The following is a 25,514-nucleotide window of genomic DNA, read 5'->3' on the forward strand; positions in this document are numbered from 1 at the left end:
CGTGTCTCTGATTTGCTGATCCCACAACACTAGTGTATGATTGAGATGGACAGCAGCAGCTAGAAAGGCATATGGCCCACTTACAGAAAGAGAAATGCATCGTCTACTTACAAAATGGTGCATTAATACAACAGACTTCAGCAGATACTCTGCTTGTCTATGGCATGCTAACCTTCTTTCTGGTTAAAAATAGTGTTAGCTGATACATGAGATTTTTTTGACCCACAGCTGCCATTGTCTCTGAGACTTTTAGTAAGGAAGAGGTCTGTCGGGGTATTCATTTCACTTTTAAATCAATGATTAATAAGAATTATTCTGAACATACATGAACAGGCAAATAATTTGCCATGGAAGTGACATGCCTTAACAAGAAGATTAACTTTAAAAATGTCATTTTTCTTTTTCGACTTGTGTTATAAATAAGGCAGAAATCAATGAACAGATCTGGACTGACATCATCAAGTGTCCTTTCATACAGGATGAAAAGTTGCATTTTCTTAAAGCTTAGCAGGTTCTGGTCTTCCTAACAAGGTTCATATCAGTTCTGCATGCTAACAACAAGGTGTGAAGTAATGAATACTCCAAATATGTCCAAATACTGTCAAGTATAAATACTCAGCATTGATCAGAGATCAATCACCTAAGATAATTCTGCAGGTGGGGACATACTAGCTTTCTTCAACCACAATCCCATTGCTACAGTGAGCCTCTTGTGCAAGGACTAACTGTAGTGCTGTTTACTAATTCTGCATCTGGCCACTGCTGTCAATGCATCAAGAAATAAAAATGTTCAAAAAGTCTGAACCGACACCAGAAACTTCTCATTTTCAATCTAAAACTCTGTCCCAGGCTTGCTTTTCTGTGAGGCTTCACAGACCAACATTTAGATGTACACCCTCTAGGACAGATTTATTTGGCCAGAACTGTAATGGATGTACTCTTTGTATGTTTCCCATTCAAAGAAGATGAAGCCTTGACATTGTGATTGCTTGAATTTCTCATGCCAGTTTGAATATAAAGGTGGGATGGCACGTGAAAGAAACAGCTCTTCATAGAGCATTGGTATAAGGGTTAAGCCAACCTTTTTTCCCAGTGTGGCTTAATGAAACTGTTGCTGAACACGTGCTGTCCAAAAAATGACAGGAAAACTGGGAGACTGATGACCTAATTCCATATTTTGAAACCAAGTGATACTGAGATATTTGAGGCTGAAAGCCAATGGCTAAAAAATGTTTTTTTTTTCAGGATCTTCTTTACATGTCCTCAGTGAACATGCTTAGATCTTCTTCTGAATATACAAACTCTGAGGATGAGTTGCCACTTTGTTCTCCACTCAGGTTGTAGGACTAAGTGAAAAATGAGTGAAATCATCAGCTAATGTCAGTGGAAGATCTGATCCTGCAGGGATCACAGCTAAGACTACAGGAAGCCCTCTCGGTTTAATGGAAAGGAGAGATAGCCTGCTGCTCTTAAGTGGTAGACCAGGGTTGTTACCTGAGGTGTGCAGAATGTGAGTATTAGCATATAAACACGCATCAGTACTGCACTGTGCAAATGGCCATGAACAACCATAAAACTACTACACTCCTCCTAAGCCTTCTGAGTCAAAAGGTATTTATGCATGCAGCTTTTTAATCCAAAGAATGCACGAGACAAACTCTCATGGGGAGGAGGAAGCCAGCACTATTGCCCATCAGGGTTTAGACATGGCTGAACTGATAATACACAAAAGGTGTCCTCCCACAGAAACCAGACATTTATGCTTTCGTAAATTTCATCACTTAAAAAAAAAATCCACAAAAAAATGAGACACCCTTACCCTCCCCCAATTTGTTTCGATGACTTGCACGTAGTATCTATAGGATAAAGCTACCTGTGCCCTTCAACAGAGATATTTTACATATAGATTACCAACATGTTTTTCCAGACCAAAGGAACATGAATTTAGGTTAATTTAATAGAAAAAATAAAATATGGAATAACATTGATTTTGGCCGATATCAATTACAACAGAACTACCCTATTTTACAAATAACAACTGAACATTTTACACATGTACAGTATTTTTTTCAGTAAAAATGAATTTGGATATAACAATGTGTCAGTTTTTTTTTTTTTTAAAGAAAACAGATATTAATTTTTTCTCTATAATAGTGTTAGAGGCATTTGTAAGTATCCAAACAAACTCTTTACAATCCATTACATAATTAAATCTCAATTATGAATATATATTTATATATAATATATATATAATATTAACTTAAACTTTGAAAGCATTATGTTCTAGTTAAAAATGTTATATTGAGAAATGAGGCAGTAACAGACTAGTAGTTAAACTAGCACATATTAAATTCTTATAACTTTGCATGTTTAGCAGGAAATCTGTGATGGGCACCAAAGGAGCTTCACAGGCCCCCTGTCATACAGAACCAGACATGGGTTGCAATAGTTTATCTGCTCTCTGGAAAAGTGGGCATATTATTTCTATAGATTTGTATCCATCATTTGTAAAACTTCCACAATCATTTTGGTATTTAGAAAGGAGGTTCTCTTTATTTTCTAACATTTACATGCTTAAACACCTGCAATACATTTTCTACTTGTGTGTCCTGGAAAGAAAACAGAGAGACACTTTGCACGTTTTAAGTATTTTCCCCCAAAAACAGTGTCTTCAAAGTTCAATTTACTAGTTTTCGTTAAAATTAATGGCTTCCAAACAGCATGCTAAGTGAAGCTGATGAATATATATTAAACAGAAATTTGTACTGACAGCTGTGTACCTGGGTAAAGAGAGAAGGGAGGCCCATTTCTCTTACCACCCAGGATGGTTTTACAATGAGGTAACTCTATTGACCTCAGCAGGATTATTCCTGCTGAAATTTGTACTGTGAGCAGTTAAAAGCAGATTCAGGCCCATCGAGACACGATTGTTACATCAAGAAACAGTTGATTTATTGCCCTATATGTAATTACCCCTGGAGACGTATTTGGCACAGTGTTACATGCTCAATTATAAATCCAGTCCTGTAAACACATTCTGTCACATACAGTCACACTGGCATTTCTGTATGGGCACCATGAAATATCCCCACATATCTGCATGATAATATCCCCTTTTTGGTGAACATTACAAGACAACAATAATTTATGACTACTCCTTATATGTTAGCAATGTTTTGATTTCCATGTATACATTACTCTTGCTGACACAAACCAAGAGTAGTATCTTCCAAACTTGTTCACAACAGGAACAAAGTTTTTTTTAAGTTTATTTGAAATAGCTTTTACAATTTAAAAAAATAAAATAAAAATCCTAGCATATCTGTTAATAAGCTAGCTGTCTAAAAATGAGATCTATATGACCAAAAAAACCACTTTGGGCAAAACATATATACACACTGCATGTGATACAAAAAACAGCACACAGCAGAGGAAGTAGGAAAGAAATGTGTGCAGAAATGATCACTTTTCTTTTTTAAATACTGGTACAAAAGGGACAGAACTTAGTCCTGCAGCTGACGATGTTTCTGATTCCCTTAGGGACTCATTTCCTGAAGTTCCCCCTGTCAATTCACATAGCACAACAAAGACTAATGCAAACATTTTTTGTGTTGTTTAGTTTTAATCCGTGTAAACGTGTGTGTTCTTGAAACACTCTATACCTTGAAGGGGAAACAAGCAGGAAAAAAAAACGGGAAGAAAAAGGACCTTCAAAAAACAGGAATAATTCTAAGGTTGACAGGAAATCAAATCATGAGTTAAACGTTAATTTTGGCATCAAATGCTTTGGTCACACAATACTGACTCTGTGATTCTGGATGCTCAGCTCTAAACACCCAGTTATGAAAGGTAGGCGTGTTGTAGTTTTTCCATTTAAGTTCCAACAAACAGTTCACCATCTCCCCAGACAAAGAGGGGGGAGAGAGAGAGAGGTGGCTTTTTTTTTTTTTTTTCTTTTTCAATAATACGGATTAATCTATAAGTCTACAGGAGCAGGAGGACTCTGGGAGGTGTCAGTTCACCCCTTGTGCGTACATGTTCTGCAACACAGTTGCTGGAGCACTTTCCGCTGGCAGAGATTGTTCTTTTTCACCAGCATACAGAATCCTCCCTCGGCCCAGGACTCTTCCGTGGCTTCCGGAGGGCAGCAGCAAGAGAAGAAGGGGAAGTTGAAGGTTTGGAGAGCATGGTGTGTACAATGGAGGGAAGTTTAATTGGTCAGACAGGCAGATTTGGTTGAAGAGACCATTCAGGAGCAGGTAACAAGTAGGAAATTTGGTCCATCAGAAGGAATTTCAGTCAACAGCATTTTTTTTTCAGGAAGAGATATTGTGTGGTCCAACAGGGAATGATTGGTATCCATTTGTGAAAAGGAAAAAAAGATTAGAAAGATAATAATTAGAAAACAGTGATATTTACAGCAAAGGAATTTGTTCTTGATTTTCATGAATCAAAAGAATAAAACGGTCAAACCATGGAAAAAGAATAAACATTTTCAACAGAAACGCAAATCCTGCAGAGTGAGTTAGACACGTCCCCAGTGCTGATGGTCAGGCAGTGAAATGAGGCTCACCATGCTTGGTAACATAACAGAAGGAAAGACTTCTGTACTTTTCCTTGGCTACCCTGGGCTGTGGAGAGCATACACCATGTGGTGGGATCCAGCAGGACGCACTGCAATTGCTTCATGGCCCACATGCCCATGTGTTGCCTTGTCATGGCAACTGCACTCAAAAGAACCAGGGAGAAAGGACTGAGGCAGGGTGTCCCCAGACCTGGGCAACTGTATGTGTGTATCCAGCTGAAGCTGCATGTGGACAAATGAGGACAGATTTTCCCTACCGTAATAATGACCAAACTGTCTGCATATGTATATGCATGTATTACTGCACTTATATCAGGTATCTTTCATGCTGCTTAACACTGGGCTTTGTTCTGGTGTGATTTTCCTCTTGGGTAGCACTTGTTCGGTTGTTATTTACAAGTAATTCACATAGTAGTATTTTAAGAGAAGCATGATGCTATCTCAGTGTCTCTGTAATTTTGACTTTTGAAAGGAATGACTATTAGTGAATAATTAAGCCAATCATGCAGTAAGAATGCCTTCATTGCAGTAAGCAATACCTTCATTGCCTCGGAGAGCTTGGAGGAAGTTCAGATCTCCATTAAAAATTGGTGCCTTCTGTTCTTCTTTTTCTCATTGCCCTTTCACATAATTCAAGTAACACTACAGGTACTTAAGATCCTTTATACTTACCAGCATTTTCATGGTTTAAAGTGGTGAAATAAATAAATGTGATTCTATTGACAGTACGCTAGGGTTCTCATATAAATTTTTTTTGAAAGCAATATCTTTTGAAAAACAGAAAAGGAAGCAAAAGTAGGTTGCTGCCAGGGGGGAAAACTATTTTAGGAAAATTCAGGTGTGTATGTGACTAATCCTATTAATGCACACTTATGTGGCTTTCTCCTTTTTGCAAGACTGAAAAAAGTAAAAAGTAGCGTAGACCTCAAACTGAGAATTTGACAAATGAAGAGACCAGACCATCCCAATAAATGTAAACGAAGCACCAATGGTAAAACAGATCTTTTGAGAGAATTGCACTCACCATCCTTGCAGACTGTTCCCACTACACAGACCCCAGAGTCTAGGTTATAGCCGCTTGGACAGATCGTACAGTTTCTGTCTCCTTGACCACTGCAGTCCAAACAGCTGGCATCACATCTGAAAGACAGTGTTACGGTTGGCCTTATGGCCTCACCAAGTACAAGAGTTCCCAGGAAGCTGCTTTGGCACTGCAAGAGGCTTGTTTGCTGTTTCCAGAGGTATCAGCTGTTCTAACAATGGTAATAATTAGAAAACCCCACAACCTCCTCCTGCAAGTCAGTCCTGTTTCTGTCCTTCAATCACTTTTTATTCACATTTTTTTGAAACTAAATATCTGCGTTAATCTAGTATTTAGGAACTATGCAGTAGTAATCAATCAAAGTATTAAGCTGATAGTGCATCCATACACCAGCAACGGATGAACTCAAAGCCACAGGATGGAAAAGACTGACCTGCCCCCTAGTCATTTCATCACCCTTTTGGCTGTATCGATTGCTTTTTTTGTGTGTGTGGAAGACTGGAAAACTGTAACACATGGTGATTCTCTTCCTGCCCTGAACTCAACGTGAGTCAATAATAAACAATTCCAAAGGGCAACAAGTGGTATTTGTTTAACAAAGAATGAAATAGAAAAGTATGTCCCCTCTTTGCACAGCACTAACTTCTCCAAGGCTTATCTACCTATTGGTACACTCAGATGATCTATGCTGGACAGTAAGTCTGTTAATATATTTATGTCATGTTTATGTCTATACAGCTAAAGAACTGAAATGCTCCTTATGAATAGTAATTAACCTGATACTAAAAAATCATAGATTCACTTTTTTTTTTTTTTTTTTTTGACTTGTTGGGAAACATAGATCCTCCGCCAGATTTGTAAATTCTACATTTCTGTGCATATCTACTCAGATTCTCACTATAGGCTTTTTAAATTGAAGGACATGTATGTTTACTAGAAAAATATTTTCAGATGATCTGCATGAATGTAACTTAAAATTTAAAAAGCAAACAAACAAAAAACCAAACATTTTACTTATTTGCTTAGTATAAAGCACATTTTTCCTGTTTTTTGAAGTCAGCAGTGTTTTCTGTTCTCATAAGTTTTATCTTTCTCTGGACTTGATGATCCTTGTGTGTCCCTTCCAACTCAGGATATTCTGTGATTCTGTGAAATGTATTCTCAACACAATAATAGCTAACATACTACTGAACATCAAACATATTAGCCACAGATCATACCTTTTGCAGCTTTTGTATCCACTTTCAGTAGAGTGATCAAGATAGTAACCAGTACTGCAGGACTGCACACATCTCCCATCTTCCATAAAATAGCCCTGTGTGCAGTTTATACAAGCGTCTACTCCACCACCTTAAACAGCAGAGAAAATACACTATATTAGCGGTTAGTTCCTCCTATTGTGTAACAGACACCAACTCTATCTGTAGCAAAACCTTATCTTAATTTTAGAGACCATGTTTTACTTGCCTGTCTTTCAAAGAGTAACATCAAACAATAAAGGTGTTTACATAATTGCAGTATTATATTATGTTATATATATTATATTGCATTACATAATTGCAGTATTTCTTTTTCTGAAAGAAATGTATGTTGGTAGTTCCATACATGCCATAAAATCTATCCAATCATTCTTCCAATCCAGAAAGAAAATTGAAGGCATTACTGGAAATTAGAATGAGCATTATTACAGGGGAAAAAAAAAAAAAAAAAAGAATTTATGCACACCTTCAATTAGATTTTCATGTTAGCTGAAACAAGTCTGCCATATTTAAGATATATTAAGGAACTACCAAAAGAATTAAGAAATTATATGTCAGCAGGCACATTATATTGTAACTAGAACGTAGTAACAATGAAAAGATAAAATCGGAGCTAAAATTAGGGAGGAAAGGAAAACAATGCAGATGCCAGTCAGATACCTGCACATGTTGCACAGGAGCGGTGACATGGTTCACATTCCCTACCATTATGGTATTTTCCATCTTCACAGCGGATAGCACATTTGGTGCCATGCAAACTATTGTAAAAAGGAAAAAAAAAAAAAAAGAAAGCACAATGTCTGAGCAGATAACAGCAACAAAAGACAAAAAGGTCATTCACAAACCAGTAATTCTCTTGTAATGAAAGTGCAACTCATAGATTAGGATTCATTGGCTTCCTTCACTGGTCATATTTGTGTAAATTTAGAGACAGCAATCACATCAAGTGGGAATGAAATGCAGTTTCATCTATGGTGAAACACAGATGCTGTTTACAAACTCATTGTAAATACTACCAAGTAGTAGAGGACAGTAAAATATGAAAGATGCCAGAGTGATTTGACACAGGGTCAGCACCACTGCATTAAAAAAATGCTAAGGGACTTGTTAACAAGACTTCATACTTTGTTTGAAAGACCAGCAGCATATCCTGATACCAAGAATAGATTCTCAAACAATGAAATCACCACCTCTTTCTGCCATAGCAGTTTCCTTTAAAATCTCCTAACTGAATAGCAGTTATGCATGGCATGGGTGATTTGCCTTGATTACAGATGGAGGTATTCTGTCTGCAGATGGAGGTATTCTGTCTGCAGGTACTTTTGAGGAGCACAAGGTACTGAGTAACAGTTGTTTTTTTTGTTTTTTTTTTTTTTTTTTTTTTTTTTTGTTTTTTTTGTTTAAAGGTAGGACTTCTCTGCCATCTTTGCCATCTTATGTGGAATCTCACCTTTCACCAAATTGAGCTCTTTCTCTAAAAATGCTCTTCATTTCTAGGGATTATCACCTTATGTGAGAGCTAATGCTGTTTTATAGATAGGATAAAACAAAAGTTTTGTGTGCTGGGCACTGCAGGAACTTTTGGAGTGTCTATGATCCCAGTTTAGAAAAAAATAAATTAGCAATTCAACAAATGTAACACCTCCTTTATTACTATTTTTCCTCAGCCACACACCTCAAAGTGCTTTACAAAGCATTATCATGTTTTTACAAATGGGAAAACTAATCATTTGCCTGAGTTTAGTTAATGGGCCAACAGCAGAATCAGAACTGGAATCAATGTCTTCCAAGTCCCAGCCATAGATACATCCTGTCCATAGATACAACTCTGCCAAGAAAATGCAGGAAATTTTGAACAACAGCAATATGAAGTGCATGTTCTGGGTCTCAAGACTCCACTTACTTTTCACGCCCACACAGATGGTGTTCTTTGGAAACGTTACCAAAAACCAATCTGAGCTTGCTAATATTGCCCAAGAAAACATGAAATATGTTTGTTTGTTTTATTTTTTGTTTTTCCTTCTTTTGTCACACAGAATAGATTTGTCTGCTTCTTCCGTGGTGCTACAAGCTGATGTTAATGGACATGGAAGCATGTAAAGTTAGTTCCTGAGAAATACAGAAAACGAGACATAGCTTTTCTACGGAGACTGTGTCCTATATGGTCACTATTATGGCTCTTCTGACGTATTTGACAATTATAGGAACTTTTGAACTGCTACTTTACTAATTTAATTTCACAGATACACAGAAGGCCATGTTGGATCTGTTAAAATTCTCCAAACTCTTAACATGGACTGCAAATTTAATTACTTTTTAAAATGGAAGCAGATACTCATATTTCACAGAGTGAAATGTTCATATTCAGTCCCATGCCTTCCTTCCCACTAGATCACACTTCCTCTTCAAAGGGTCTGTTTTTGTTTTGCTTTTTAAAAATTAGATATTTGTAATAACAATTGTGCAAGCACTTGAAAAATATAAATGCAATATAAATACGCAGAAATGAGAATTCCTTTACAAAATGTAAGGGAATCTAGCTCTTGATGTCCTGGAAAAAAACAACTTTCAGCTTATACTACCTGAAAGACAAAAATCCACTTTGACAAAATGTAAAAGCTCAGTGTTAAAATACTTTCAGAATACTGTATTCTGAAAGAAGAACCCCTACAGATACTGAATATTGACATACTTCATATTTTTTGTGGCATAAAGCCAGCATACACTCCTTCATGAATTTTGAAGGATTTTTGACCTTAGCTGCTTGGATCAAAAGGTTGTTCATTCATAAAGGAGCTTGAAATGTGTACTGATGCTTTGTGGGTTCTACCTATCAATTTCAGAAATGATTAAGTCCTCCTATGAAACAAAATTATCCACTGCTGTTCAAAATAATGTGCATACTACATTGTAATAGAATTGAGCCTGAGGTACTTGAGATAAGTGAATGACTGGATGTATGAAGAAACACAATAAAGATAAGAAAATAGTTTCTAAGTATCACCAGAACGAATCTGAAAGATTAATATGGTTTATCAGGTCTACCTCTAAAATAATCCTTGACCGCTACACTGTAGGTCAGAAAAAAAAAAAAAAAAAAGAAAAAAAAAAGGCAGCTTTCCATATAACTGTGACTTTTATTTTACCTGAAATGAAAGGTTTTCTAAAAATCCATTGTTGGCCAAACCACCATGCAGTAGCATAAAAAAATACTGTATTACTGCCTAAACAGCAATGGAACACATGAAATAAGGGCCACTCAAGGTTAAACAGCTATCTAATGTACTTCATTGCATACCCACAGATTTCTAAGCTTCTTCAGCTATTGTGTTTAGTGATATCCATCATTTCCTTACCTTAGGCCATGTTTGCATTCTGTGCAGATTTGGAATTCAACACATGTCTTACAGTTTTCACTACATTTTCGGCAAACAATCTTATCTACAAAGAAAAAAGAAAACAGCCCAGAAAACCCTGGTCAGTTGTATTTAATAAAATTATATGGACATACATCTATAACATTACTTACTGTTTTGTAGCTTGACATCCGGAACAGAAGCAGCTAGCTAGACTAAAATGGCGAATTCTGCCTGTCATTAGCTTTTTCCATCAGACATCAAATGGTTTAATTTATTTTTAAACATTTGAAGTTATAGTTGTGCCATTACAGAAATAACATGCTTTGAGGTTGTTCAAAAATCTTTTTAAACATTTGATATTTAAATTCACTATTTAAATATGGATTTAAATCCTCTTTTCATACAGCAGGGTCAAGCAGTAATGACTGCCATATGTTCCAGAAACTATCCTGCAATTTACTTCCTATGCCTTCCATGCAAACAGTCTGTTGTGTCTTACCTGATTTGGTGTTCAAGGACACACCTACACAAAAACTTAGGATCATAAGAAAGTTGAGATATAAGTTACTGACACTTGTCTTCACATCTCAAGAGTTCCCTACTTTAAGAGATGTCTCTTTCTCTCTTCAGACCTGCCCTTTTGAGATGCAGTGCTATGTTCCTCTCTAAGAATAAAAAAACAACATTCCCCCTTAATTTTACATTTTCATCTACTTATCTTGAATGGGTGGAAGTGAATTCCCTTCACTGTAGTTCTCACACAGTGACAAATGGAAAAATTGAAGTAGTACGCACTTTTAATAATTACCAAAAATGAACACACAGGTTCATGATGCAGGTAGCAAAAGGTTAAGTATCTAGTCGAACAAAGATCTTTGAGCACATATTTGTCTTCTAAGCATGTGTTTAAACACAAATGAAGTCAGTGCAGTTTAAACACATTTGAATATATGTCTAAGTATTTTTGCTACCCAAAACTAGAAATTAGGTATGGCAACTGCAAAAGGAAATGGAAGCTAGGTATCTGTCAGGGAATTATTCCTCTTGGGTCATCACATCATTGCAGGTACTTAAGCCTGTCAGAAATGCTAATTGCAATTACATTTCACATCCCAGAAGACTATTTTCATCAGAGCTCCAATTCAGTGACCATGGTTAACTTCTCAGCTGCCTCTTCTACATGGTGTCACAGCATCCAAATGTGGGAGAATGGGAAATGGGAATGCCTCATGTTCATGATCTAGATGATGCCTGCCTTTTCTGGAGTAGTTGATAACCTTCTCAGTACTGCAGCTGACTTTGTTCTTGAACTGCCATCATTCTGCTAGTTACTCCCAGCCACAAGCAGAAATGACATCCTTCCTCTAAATATGATTTTTAAAATCAAGAAAGATTCCTAGGTTGATTTTTGAGAAGATTCTTAATGACACTTAGCAACAATTTAGTAAGAGGAATAGTTAGGAATTTAGTAAGAGGAAAAGTTAGATGCATTCAACATATTTTCCTGCTTATAAGTTTTCCAGCTACCTCCCCAGATCAAATTCTGTAGCCCACAATAAAGAAACAATAAGAAATACTAACTCTTATCCAGGTAAAACCCATCGGGGCAGTTGGTAATGCAGCTATTGGTTACTTCATTCAGGTAGTAGCCAGATTTACAGGTCATGCACTGGTCACTGTGGCCTCCGACACAGGTTTCACAATTGGGTGAGCATTTTTTACAGCGTTTCTTGTCTGCATTGTAGTGACCAGGTGGGCAGGTCGAAACACAGATCCTGCAGACAGCAGGGAAGAGAAGGCAGAGTCGTTAATGATATAACCTGCCACCACATTCCTGGACCATGACTGCAAAGCAGAAGTATTTCTCAGCATTGATACTTTTCTAAAGATCACATATTTTCTAACGATCATGTAACCCTCCAAAGCATTGCATCAGGCTGCCTCAGCATTTTTTTTCCTACAGCATATGCTATCTCACTGGCAAATGCCTTGTCAGACAGTCATAGAGTATCATTTTTGACCATCTATACCTCTTTCTATCTTGTTCAAACTGAATCACTGAAGCTGTAGTAGCTATCACAGTTATATACATGTATATATATATATATAGCCTCTTATGAAAAAATATCAAGAGATGGGGAAATAATCAGGGAATCTTGTTTGAATGCTGTACTTGAAATTCTGATTAGCTCTTTTTTTTTTTTTCAACTCCTAAGAAAATTTGTCAAATTCAGAGGAAAATAAATAATCCATGACTGCAGCAAAGAGATGAGGAAAAGAAGTTAATATACTTACTGATGAATCTGTGAAGATTTTTTTCTTTTGGTCTTACCGTGTATTGTTCTTGGATTTGTAGTAGTAGTGCAGACAGTCAGTGCAATGATCTGGTCCTGGCCCATCACACCCTACTTTACTGCATTCTGCATTGCATGGACCTGTAAAAAAAACGAACAGGACCCCACCACACACACGAAATACAGGGTGGGAATTAAAACTTCTCATTTAATACTTAGGACCACTAAAAACAATATTTTAACACAGAATACAATTATTGTGTTTTCCTGTTTGATCTTAGGTCTGTGTAGCAATTTGGCTCAACTGAAAAGAGAAATTTTTTAGCATTTGAACACCTTTGCAGATCCTTGCCTCAGTATTTTTTTCACAGTGATTTACAATTTTTAGCAAGTGCGGCATCCTCTGTAGAATCTACCAGACACTATTTCTGGATCCAAACAGATGACTTCCTAATGCATAACAAATCATTTTGAATTTTATTTAGAAATGTTGAAAGGCCTCTGGAATTCATAATAAGGAATAATTAGCAACTTCATTTATCACAAGTAGGTCAATGTAACCAGCAGTTATTCTGGTTATCAAATGGGCAAAATGGTCCTGGTGCCTGCCACAACCCAAATGAACCAGCAACCACGAAGCAGACTCATCTTGTTCTGTGCTGCTACATGCTGGAAAAGCATTGGCTAATGCTTGTTAACCAGTCCTCCATCTCACCCACACTCGTGTTTACAGTTTTCAAATAGTTCCTTCCAGCTAAGGGAGGAAATAACCATCAACTCCTGACTTTGTCTAGGGGACCAGGACTGAAGTCAGTTTGCTTCATACAACAAAATCAAAGAAGTTAGGGAACTTTACAGCAGAAATAGTAGTGTTTCATCACCTTCCAAAGCAAGGAGTTCAGCAGTTCTCAATCAAAAATAGGGACTGTGTGTCTGACATGCTGGGGCAGAAGAGTGCAATGAAACTTCTAAAGTGAACACGGTCCTGCTGTTGGCTTGCAGGAACTATACGCAAGATTCCTCAAGATTCATAAGCTTCTACTTAATGCTCAGGACATTGTTGGATTACATGTAGAAAACTGGCAACTTATTCTGCAGCAACAAAAAATTAAGTCTACTGAAGTCTAATGAAAATAATGAAAAACCTCTATGGGAATCAACAAGAAACAACACATGTAGAAGATAATGTACTTCATATATATTTGCGTGCGTATGCATATGTATATTCATATGAAAAGCAATGCATTCTTCATAGCATGTTAACTGCGGCTTATAAATATAAAACTGTATAAAACTTATATGGATGAAATGCATATATATATAATTTTAAATTATGAAACAAATAGTTCTGATCTTAAATTAAGAAACCAATTCATTGAACTCCCACTACTTCCATACCCTGAGAAGAAAATCCGGATGAAGCCCTATTTTTGCAAAGACACGCTGTCAGCATCTTGTTCTAGCCTCAGTATTTTAATTTTTCCATTTATAAATACCATAAATCCTCATAAATCCTGCATAATTATTATCAGTTTTGCCATTGCACTTCTAACTAAGAAGATGAAATATAAATATAACCTTATTTTTCTAGTCAGATAAAGTCCAAGGAAGGCTCAATGTATTGATTATGTTTCTGTTTCGCTATTTTTATTATTTTATTTTTTTTATTTTCTGGTAACTTTCAGTACCACCTAATTGTTTCCCAGATGTGAAAGGCCACAGACCCTGCTGTGGGGTCAGAATCCTAGTCTTCAACTAATGCAAAAAGACTAAGAGACACATAACATAGAAGAGAGCACATACGGAGTAAGCAAGCCAGGAGCCTTAGCAATGTCTGGCCATACATTAACAATACAAAATCCAATGAGAGAAATATTTTTATATGCATAGTTTTGTATCAGTAAATGCACAGAGTGAATGAATATACACACCTGAATAGTCATCTGTTCCATAATCTTCTGTAGGATCTTCAACTGGACTGGAACGCACTCTTTCCACTTTTGGAAAATCATTTCTTGGTGAGTATGGCTGGATGGATGTTCCATAGAGTACCAAGGACCACTCTTTCAATTTGCCTAGAAGTATTTAAAACCTAGTTTTAGAAACCATTTCTTATTTTCTCTATCTTAAAAAACATAACGCTTGTGAACATGACCTCTGAGTAGGTATGGAAGATTTTGCTTTTGAAATCAGTTTTCTTAGTTTAATATAGAGAGTGCAATCTCTGCTTCAGTATAAACTGATAAAGCATACTTTCTTCAATCAGTTTTACTTTTTTTTTTTTTTTTTTTATTATTATTATTATTATTCCCCTCTTTTGTAAGTCTAATTAAAGTTTGCACAGGTTGAACTCAACAGTTCCTGAGTTGGATGGAACCTACAAGGATCACTGAATCCAACTCCTGGCTCCACATGAGAGTACCTAAAAATTAAATCCTGTGACTGAGAGCGTTGTCCAAACACTTCTTGAACTCCCATAGGCTCAGTGCTGTTACCACTGCCCTGGGGAGCCTGTCCCAGTGCCCAACCTGGGTGCAGACCCTTTCCCTAACCCCCAGCCTGACCGTCCCCCGTCCCAGCTCCATGCCATTCCCTTGGGTCCTGTCGCTGTCCCCAGAGAGCAGAGCTCAGCGCCTGCCCCTCCGCTCCCCTCATGAGGGAGCTGCAGGCCACCATGAGGCCTCCCTTCAGCCTGCTCTGCTCGGCGCTGAGCAAACCAAGGGACCTCAGCTGCTTCTCATACGTCTTGCTCTCCAGACCCATAGCCATCTTTGTAGCCGTCCTTTGGACACTCTGTGATTGTTTTATATCCTTATACTGCGGTGCCCAAAACTGCACACAGTACTCAAGGTGAGGCTGCACTGGCATGGACTAGAGCAGGACAGTCTCTTTCCTCGACTGACTAGCAATGCTGTGCTTGATGCAGCCCTGGATATGGTCAACTCTTTTGCCTGCCAGGGTGCACTGATGACTGACAGTCACCTTGCTGTTGACCCAAATCCCCAGATGCCTTTCTGCAGGGCTGCTTTCCAGCCTCTCATCCCCTGGTCTGTACTTGGCCTGTATAGCCAGGGTTGCCCCTTCCCGTGTGCATAATCTGTCATTTCATGTGGTTGGTGATTGCTGAACTCTTTTATTTGTCAAGATCTCTCTACACTGAGGAATTTCCTTTCACTGAGGAATGTCAGCTATCTGACAGATAGGAACTGAATTCTTTTAAGTGGTTTATATTGGGGTGAAAGATGGCAATCTCTTTCATCTGATTGTCTCTTGCCAACTCAATTTAATATTTATGTGATAGAAATTTCTACATTTCATATGAAACCTTCTCTGTTCTATACTTATTTTTTAAGAAGAAACTGTTGTAAAGAGTATATAACTTAATTGTTTCACAGAGTAACTTCCATTTTTTTTGTAGCTGAAGCAAAGCATTACTTTTAAAGAGAAATTCAATTCTGATTTTAAAAATTAACTGATGAAGAATCTACTACACTTGCTGCCCAACTACTGGTTAATTGCCCTGACTTTCAAACTCTATGCACTTTATTTTCAGTTTGTCTTATCCCTGCTGTAGCTCACAACCATGGAGCAATTTAGTCTCCCCTAGATTAAAAATACCCAAATCATCTATTTTCCACCTGTTTAGACATATGGGCATCAGAGTACCTCTCAATGTTCTTTAGAGTGATTCAGCAGTGTTCTTAAAGGCATTTTTCTTTTTAGCGAGGAATTCACGTAGAGACCTGATGTTTAACAGGACATGCAGCCATCTTTACAGCCTTTTCAAAAACACTTCTCCATATAGTCTCTGTCCTTTTGGTGTTTTAACCCACTCCCACAGCATATTGACCACGATATATTGGATGCAATCAAAAAATGTGTGTTTTGGTTCATTACTCTAATCTTTTCCTCCTTGTCCTTATTATTCTCCAATGATCACTAAAGTTTCCAAGTGTTGGTTTTATATTTCTTCCAGAACACTGGTAAAGATACTAAGTACTAGAAGAAAATATTTGCAAGTACCCACTAAAAATAACCACAGGAACCGATGCTTCTTAGGCATAGTGTATTGTTGTGTCTGGACTTACACATATGGAAGGGCTTGCATTAACATATCTGCAGGAAGGATTGGAGCTGTCAATATACACCTAATGCAAAAGAGCAGCAAGGGGGAATAACACAGGGTCTCTCACGAGATTAGCTGCCTTTTAAGAATAGTTCAGTAAATAAAGAAGGAAAAAATTCATGTGACTTGCCAGCAAATAAATGAAGTCCGCCTCAAGGCAGGTTTAATTTGCACAATGAAAATATTTCAATAAATAATTACATATACATACACACAACTTTTATAATGAATAAACAAAATGTGCACATTTAAGCCAAAATCTTTCTTTGCCCATTTTTGGCTGCTTCCATCACTTAGTTTGGCTAGAATAATACCTTACTCTGCTTGTATTTAGTACGTAACAGGAGTTCCATGTTGTATGCACAGGAGAAAGGGTATATCACAGTTTTTCACAGCAAGCACATGTCCTCCTCCATAAATTCTACAGAATTAAATGCAGAAATCACATGCACTACATTTATGAACTGGACCCTGCATTTCTTTACGGGTAACAGATGTGGCATTACCTTGCCAATGCAGGGATATGATGACATGTTGGCTCTTTGTTCTCAATTTGATTACAGGAAAACTGCAGCTCTTAATTATAAGACCTTTCAATAGCTAAACAAACACATGCACACAAAGAAACAAGAAATAGGCATGATGGTGATATCGATGTGATAAACTGCAGGCTACGATGATAAACTAGAGGTACCATAAACTGTGTTTAAGCACTATTTGTTTACTACACATTCTGTTGCTTGCAGAGACTAGCCCTAACATGACCAAAAATCTGAGTTTATCCACAGTGAATATCTCAGGCACTTCCAAAACTTTCTGAATATGTTATTGGACAACTTTCATTATGAGAGAAGCACAAATCTAGAAAGCTGTATGACAAATTATAAAGAATATTCAATGAACCACGATCCAAATTCACAACCAGCGTGCATCTGGTGAAACACAAATACATGCAAAAATCTAACCAGTTTAAAGCAGTATTTCACATTGAGGTCAAAAGAAAGTAAAGAATAAATTCTCCAGCAAAATTCCTTGAGCATATCAGTTTCCCCCACCATGCTTGGCTGGGAAAGTGTGCCTTCTCCACATCCCCTGGCCTTACTGTCCCTTTTCTTTACATGTTGGATCTTTAGGCTTTGCTCCTCACAGAGCAAAATAAATCAGTCCCATATGATTAGTCACTGTACCACTGAGAAGAATATATATAAAGTATAGAAATCAATATACCAGTAAGACCTATACAATGACTCTCATAGAATGTGATGTGCAGGAACAGGCTTTGAAGTGTATGGTTGGAAATGTAGCTGGTCTCTTTAGACTGTCCTGGTGACATAAAAGGGCTATAAAAATGCCCAAAGGAACAGCTCGCAGGATGGTTTTATGTTACCTCTTTTCTAGGCTTCAGTACAGGGAGCGTGCCAGGGCAGAGAGAAGAGGTTGATAGCTGAAATGTGTTGCTCTTTGGCTCTCCTTTATGCTTGTTGAATGAACCACTGTATTCTGGCACACAAAAAGGTGAATCACGGAATCACAAAATGGTCGAGTTCGGAAGGGACCTCTGGACATCACTTAGTCCAACCTCCGTGCTCTAGCAAGGTCCCCCGAAGTACATTACCCACGACTGTGTCCAGACAGCTTTTGAATATCTCCAGGGGAGGAGATTCCTGTGGACAGCCTGTTCCAGTGCTCAGTCACCCTTGCAGTAAAGTTTTCCTCATATTCAGATGGATCTTCTTGTGTTTCAGTTTGTACCTGTTGCCTCTCAGCCTATTATTGGGCACCACTGAGGAGAGTCTGGCCCCATCCTCTTGACATTCTCCCTTCAGAAACTTATCCATATCAATCAGACAGCCCGAGCCTTCTCTCCAGGATGAACAGGCCCAGCTTCCTCATATGAGAGCTGCTCCAGTCCCTTAATCATTTTAGTAGCACTTCTCAGGACTCAATCCAGGTGCTCCATGTCTGTCTTGGACTGGGGAGCTCAGAACTGGACACAAAACTCCAGGTGATGCCTCACCAGGGCTGAGTAGAGGGGGAGGATCACCTCCCTTGATCTGCTGTCAGTGTTCTTAATGCAGCCCAGGACAGAGCTACCCTAAATTGTCCTTCAAGTCAGAGAGGTTCCTGACTTCTTCAGGAATACTAAGTGCAAAATGGAGTTCAAAATCATTGATTTTTGTCTGTTTTCTTCTCAGTAAATGATTTAAATTATGTAGTAGCTGAGTAATAGATGTCCTTTATCAAATTCAAACAGACTGAAAATAAAAAAACTGTGCTGGGCTGTACTGCCATTTGAGGGACCTGGACAGACTAGAGAGTTGGGCAAAGAGGAACCTCATGAAGTTCAACAAAGGCAATTTCAGGGTCCCGCACCTCAGCAGGAATAACCCCAAGCACCACCACAGGCTGGGGTCTGAACTGCTGGAGAGCAGCTCTGCAGAAAGGGACCTGGGAGTCCTTGTGGACAGCAAGCTGACCGTGAGTCAGTAATGGGCCCTCATGGTCAATGAATAAGGCCAATGGTATCTTGGGGTGCACTTGGAAGAGTGTTGCCAGCGAGTCAAGGGAAGCGATACTGCCCCTCTACTCAGTCCTGTGTAGAGGGTCTCTTGGAGTGCTGTGTCCAGTTCTGGACTCCCCAGAGCCATACTGGACATACTGCAGAGAGTCCAGCAGAGGGCTACAAAAATGATGAAGGGACTGGAGCATCTGTCATATGAGGAGAGGCTGAGAGAGCTGGGCCTGTTTACCCTGGAGAAGTCTGAGAGGGAATCTTCTGTATAAATATCTGAAGGGAAGGTGTCAAGAAGATGAGCCCAGCCTCTTTTCAGTAATGCCTGGTGACAAGAGGCAACAGGCACAGACCGAAACACAAGAAATTCCATCTGAATCATAGAATATCCTGAGTTGGAAGGGACCCTTAAGGATCATCAAGTCCAACTCTTGACACCGCACAGGCCTACCCAAAAGTTCAGACCATGTGACTAAGTGCACAGTCCAATCTCTTCTTAAATTCAGACAGGCTCGGTGCAGTGACCACTTCCCTGGGGAGCCTGTTCCAGTGTGCAACCACCCTCTCTGTGAAGAACCCCCTCCTGATGTCAAGCCTAAATTTCCCCTGCCTCAGCTTAACCCCGTTCCCGCGGGTCCTGTCGCTGGTGTTAATGGAGAAAAGGTCTCCTGCCTCTCGACACCCCCTTACGAGGAAGTTGTAGACTGTGATGAGGTCTCCCCTCAGCCTCCTCTTCTCCAGGCTGAACAGGCCCAGTGCCCTCAGCCGTTCCTCGTACGTCTTCCCCTCCAGGCCTTTCACCATCTTCGTAGCCCTCCTCTGGACACTCTCCAACAGTTTCATGTCCTTTTTATACTGTGGTGCCCAGAACTGCACACAGTACTCGAGGTGAGGCCGCACCAGCGCAGAGTAGAGCGGGACAATCACCTCCCTTGACCTACTAGCGATGCCGTGCTTGATGCACCCCAGGACACGGTTGGCCCTCCTGGCTGCCAGGGCACACTGCTGGCTCATATTCAACTTGTTGTCTACCACGACCCCCAGATCCCTCTCTTCTAGGCTGCTCTCCAGCGTCTCATCGCCCAGTCTGTACGTGCAGCCAGGGTTTCCCCGTCCCAGGTGCAGGACCCGGCACTTGCTCTTATTGAACTTCATGTGGTTGGTGATCGCCCAGCTCTCCAACCTATCCAGATCCCTCTGCAAGGCCTTTCCACCCTCAACAGAGTCCACAACTCCTCCAAGTTTGGTGTCATCAGCAAACTTGCTCAAAATACCTTCTATTCCTACATCCAGATCGTTTATAAAAATATTGAAAAGTACCGGCCCTAAAATGGAGCCTTGAGGGACCCCACTGGTGACCACCCGCCAGCCTGACGCAGCCCCATTTACCATAACCCTTTGGGCCCTGCCCGTTAGCCAATTGCTCACCCATCGTATGATGTTTTTATTTAGCTGTATGGTGGACATTTTGTCCAGTAGGATCCTATGGGAAACCGTGTCAAAAGCCTTGCTGAAGTCCAAAAAAAATCACATCAGCTGGTTTCCCTTGGTCCACCATACGGGTGATCTTATCATAAAAGGAAATCAGGTTAGTTAGGCAGGACCTGCCCTTCACAAACCCATGCTGGCTGGGACCAATGACTGCTTTGTCCCCCAGGTGCGCCTCAATAAGTTCAAGAACCATCTTCTCCATGATTTTACCAGGCACTGACGTGAGACTGACAGGCCTGTAATTGCTAGGGTCTTCTTTCTGACCCTTCTTGAAAATTGGCACAACATTTGCCAGCTTCCAGTCTACCGGGACCTCTCCAGATTCCCAGGATCGTTGAAAAATAATTGAGTATGAAAAAATAATTGAGTAATTGAAAAATAATTGAATATGAGGGGGCACTTCTTTACTTATGGTGATGGTGACAGAGCACTGGCACAGGTTGCCCAGAGAGGCTGTGGAGTCTCCTTCTCTGGAGACAGTCAAAACCCACAATGTGAAATGTGCTCTGTGTGACCCTGGCAGGGTGCTTGGACCAGGTATCTCCAGAGGTCCCTTCCCATCTCAAATGTTCTGTGACTATGTAACCTTGGTATATTTCTGTTCTATGTAGTCTGTACCTACTTTCCCAAATACCCCTTTAATGAGTACCCCTTTTAGTGTACGGGAAACTTTGCTCTGCATTTTCTTGTTTGATTAATGCCACTTTCCTAAGAACTTTTCACCACTGTAAAGCCGTGGTGAGAAATGGTCAGTGCATATAAAATTCAGTGAATATTGAAGTACTGACAATGTTATTTCCTTTCAGATCTCTAGAGGATGACAATTGGAATTTCAAAATGATGGGCTTATAAGTTAATCTCTTGAGTATACAACTGATATTTAGATGATACTGGCCATGTTACAGTTATCACAGACTAATAAGAAGTTGTTTGCTGCTCAGCTATTTTGAAAATAACACTGATTATCCTGGTATTCAGTAGGGACATATGTGGCTTGTATTACATACCAGGTTTTACAAAAATTGGGTTATGACTGCTGGTTTAGCATCTTGGAAAAATTCAGATTATGCAGACAATTTAGGCAATAAAAGAATTTGATTTGGTGGCCAGATAAACAGAGAGACTTTTTTTAAAAAGCAGAGATTGCCTATCTATCTGCTTTATTTAACAGAATACAATTCAGTTAATGAAGAGCAGAACCAAAGAACCAACATTCTCATTCAATTCCATTGATTTCAACTGGAGTTGGGTGAGAATGATCTGTGTTAGAATTTTTAAAGGTAGAAAATCAGCATTTCTATTTTGTCATCATATTGAAATGAGGTTTACTTTTGTACAAAGAAAACTGTACAAACCCAGTTAAGTTTGGCCTATGTTCCACTTGGAATAGGAAGGAGACTGGACAACATCATGTTTCTACATTATAATTCCACCAGTGCCCTGGCTTGCTCTAAGTCACAGTGGAAATAGTTCTACTGAGTTTCTAAGCTGCAGGAGAGCCTGAACAAGCTGCCCTCCCAGCACTGCTAACTCCTCTGAGAGGTATGTTTACCTTGAATAATTGAACTGCACATAGCCTTCAGTTCAGTCTGAGCAATTCAACATACCAAACTTCAGCCAAGAAAGTATATTCCATCTACTTTTCTGGTTGCAGAAAAATTAATGGGCATTTTTTTGGACAAAGCAGAATCGTCACAATTAGCATTCTTTTAGAAAAGGCAAATATATGTATGTATGTGTCCCATCACACCAGTCTTTCTTATTTTAAAGAGCTTTTAAGCACTTCAGTTCACATTTTAGTCAATGTTTCTTTATTTGTATATACCAAAATATTTTTCCATGGCTTCAAGTACTTTAAGTTAACATATATGTCCTAAAATTCAGAATTCAAATCTATTAGAAAATCCTGAATGCTTTTTGAATTTACATCGCTGCGATGTACCTTGTAGTTCACTGAATTATAAACTAATTCTATTGCTCATGTCATTGTAGTCCTATATATAATACTTCAGAGCAGAATTTGTCACTTCCAGTGCAATATGATTACATTCTTACATGCTGCCCAATTGGAATAAGTGTAAATGTAGATTGAGGGGAAATAAATTCCAATACATTAGTCATATTTATCTCTCTAACATATGTTTTAATCTACATTACTTGCTTAAGCGATATTTCCCCTTTGATTGTTTTTATGAAAGGCTTTCCACCTACTTTGATGTGCGTTTCTAAAAGAACTATGCTCAGTATCATGCATAAACACTGCAATTTTTGTCTACATATAACATATCTCTTTCAGAATGGTTTTAAGGTTGAAATTTTCAGTTGGTGCAAATGGAAGTAAATACTCATCTCTCAAAACCAGCAAACAGAAATAATCATTTACTCACTTGGGTCTCTTTGAAAGCTCTTCCCTTAATCTCTATTTCTTTCAAAGTGCTTCTACTGAAATATGTGAATGAAACTGACCAGTGCAGTGGAAATTAAAATAAGAATGCCTGTAGTGTTAAAAAAAATCACACTACACAATACTGTAACTTCTTTCAAACCTGATACTTGCAATTTCATGCAGGTTTTTTTTTTTTTTGTTTTGTTTTGTTTGTTTGTTTTTAATTGAAAACTGTGACTAGTAGAGTTTTGGTTTTCTTTAAAACACTGACTCTTGTAACATTTCAGCTGGTACAGGAGTCATTCTCTGCTTGCAGAATTCATAACTGGTATGATCTAGCTCTAAATGTTCAAACTATCTTTTTATACTTTGAGGCAACATGTCTGAACGCAAAAAAGAGGGCATTTTACCATTGAGAAGATGAAATTCTCTATGGACACTACAAGAAAGTTCAGAATATAAGAAAATCATGTCTTAAGTGGCAAAAAACAGCAACATAAAAATGAAGAGTACACTAATAAATTAAGAATAATTCTCTTCACAGCTCTGCTTTCACACTTGTCTTTATATAGTCAGATGTTACAGATGTAAATAAAAGGCGCAAAGCAGTCGAGACAGTATTAGAAACTGAAAACATTCCTCTAAGTTCACTGAGCTCAAATAAAGACTACAGTCATACCTGGGGTCTTGAAATTTCTCAGCTGAGATGGAGTGTCACAGATTTCCAAGATCCAGTCACCTGCTGCTTTTTCACTCCAGCAATGAGTAGTCATAAACTCCCAGTTTTTGAATCCTTCCATGGAATGATCAAATAGCCTACAATAAATCATATTATTTTAAGTGAACCATTTTATTTGTGGTGCTAGGCCCCAATATGCAAATTCTTGAATTATATGCTAATTAGCCCACTCATTTATCTGTGTCTTTACTTAACGTTACACATGATGGTTTTCTCACAGATAGTTCAAGTACATTCAAGAGTTTCCTTATTGTTTCAGTGGAGGAGATTCTGTAAGGAGATAGTATGAAAGAGAATGGAAGGAGAATTCACTACAAAAAAAAAATTAAAAAAAAATCACTAATGTGATTTAATAGGATGCATATCTATTGGGAAAAGTGCATATTCATTGCTTTAACAGCATGACATAAATATAAACAACTTATAAGTTGCAAAATTTCTGTAACATTCTTTTTTGGCTTTGGTTTGGAATACTTAAAAAGGATTTAAAAACAATAACAAATATAAAAATAAAAACTAATACAAAAATAAAAACTATTGAGTGAACAAGACAAATTAGCAATTCAATACATGCAACTGCTCGTGAGGAAATCAAATGTAATGGAGACATTGGACTCAAACCTCAAAACCTCTCAAATCTATTACCAAACACTTGACAGGATGGAGTTTGGGTAAAACTGAGAGTTGATGGTTTCATGTAAAAACATGGTTATATTTTAATTACTTAGGTCTTGGGGTGGAGCTCAGGCCTGGATTACAATACTTCCTAATACAGGGGCCCAGCTCAGAAGCTGCTATGTGATACTGATCTGGAGGGGGAAGGAGAAGGAGGACTGGGCAGCCATTTTATTGCCTAAAACTGGAATTTATTACTAGAGCTTTGGAAAGACAAGAGAATTTACACTTTTATTCCGTACTCACAGTATGTCTGCTTGGTACCCCAGAGCTATTGATGGGAGCTATAATCAAAGCTGTTGCATTTATTAAAATGTCACAGCTCACCTTTGAAATAAATATGTATGTATATGCATATATATTTATGCATATGCAGTTGTCACTATTTTACCATGGCCTTAAAATGTGGAAATTTCACTGCTGACAGCAATGTTTAAATATTTATCATTTAAAATGATATCTATGGTAGAAAATACAGGGGATTTAAAACCTTTTCCATAGGATACAGAAATACCTAGCATTAGACTATAAATATAATAGGATATTTTACACTCACTTGTCTCTTTATTGTTATTTTATAAGTAATTTTCAAACTTTAGTTGTTCTAGAAGGCTGTGAAGTTCAGCAGACAAACATTGGGAAAGTAAAATACTTTTGTAGCACTGTATGCATCAAGCTCTTGTAAAAGCATTCGGACGGGATATGAATAAAATACTTTGCTTCTAGCTGAAAACTTTGGTCTGTCAAAAGCATGAGGACAAATTTCCACTGCTCACTTCAATATATATATGTATATATATATATTCAATATATATATGTATATATAGCATTGTGTAACTACTGCACAATTATACTGTAAATTCTATATTCATTTAACTTCCATTCACACATATAGAAACACTTTTTACTGTAATTAGTTCAATACTTCCCATATTATTTTGTGTTTAAAGTTGTCTGTATGCCAACTTTTAATATTTTAAAATACTATCAGATTGCATCACTCTTTTAAGTCATTCAGAGAGAAAGAGACAAAAATACCTTATGAC

General features: G+C 38.2%; 1 protein-coding gene across 2 annotated transcripts in view; it reads right to left on the minus strand.

Moving 5' to 3' along the window:
* Positions 1-25,514, minus strand: part of PCSK5 (proprotein convertase subtilisin/kexin type 5) — a 265,069-nt gene that overhangs the window by 56,369 nt on the left and 183,186 nt on the right. The window contains exons 13-21 of one of the 2 annotated variants that reach the window (XM_038169847.2): positions 23,734-23,870; positions 14,471-14,614; positions 12,578-12,680; positions 11,827-12,020; positions 10,243-10,327; positions 7,547-7,644; positions 6,848-6,977; positions 5,610-5,725; positions 1,940-4,134 (exon numbers count right to left, since the gene is read on the minus strand). In XM_038169847.2, the coding sequence (XP_038025775.1) occupies positions 4,019-4,134; positions 5,610-5,725; positions 6,848-6,977; positions 7,547-7,644; positions 10,243-10,327; positions 11,827-12,020; positions 12,578-12,680; positions 14,471-14,614; positions 23,734-23,870 (1,123 nt within the window). In that variant the 3' untranslated portion in view covers positions 1,940-4,018. Of the gene's footprint in view, positions 1-1,939; positions 4,135-5,609; positions 5,726-6,847; positions 6,978-7,546; positions 7,645-10,242; positions 10,328-11,826; positions 12,021-12,577; positions 12,681-14,470; positions 14,615-23,733; positions 23,871-25,514 lie in introns of those variants that run through there. The other variant, XM_038169846.2, reaches the window with a different exon arrangement.

The sequence above is a fragment of the Anas platyrhynchos genome, chromosome Z (genome assembly GCF_047663525.1).
Source record: "Anas platyrhynchos isolate ZD024472 breed Pekin duck chromosome Z, IASCAAS_PekinDuck_T2T, whole genome shotgun sequence".
NCBI lineage: Eukaryota > Metazoa > Chordata > Aves > Anseriformes > Anatidae > Anas > Anas platyrhynchos.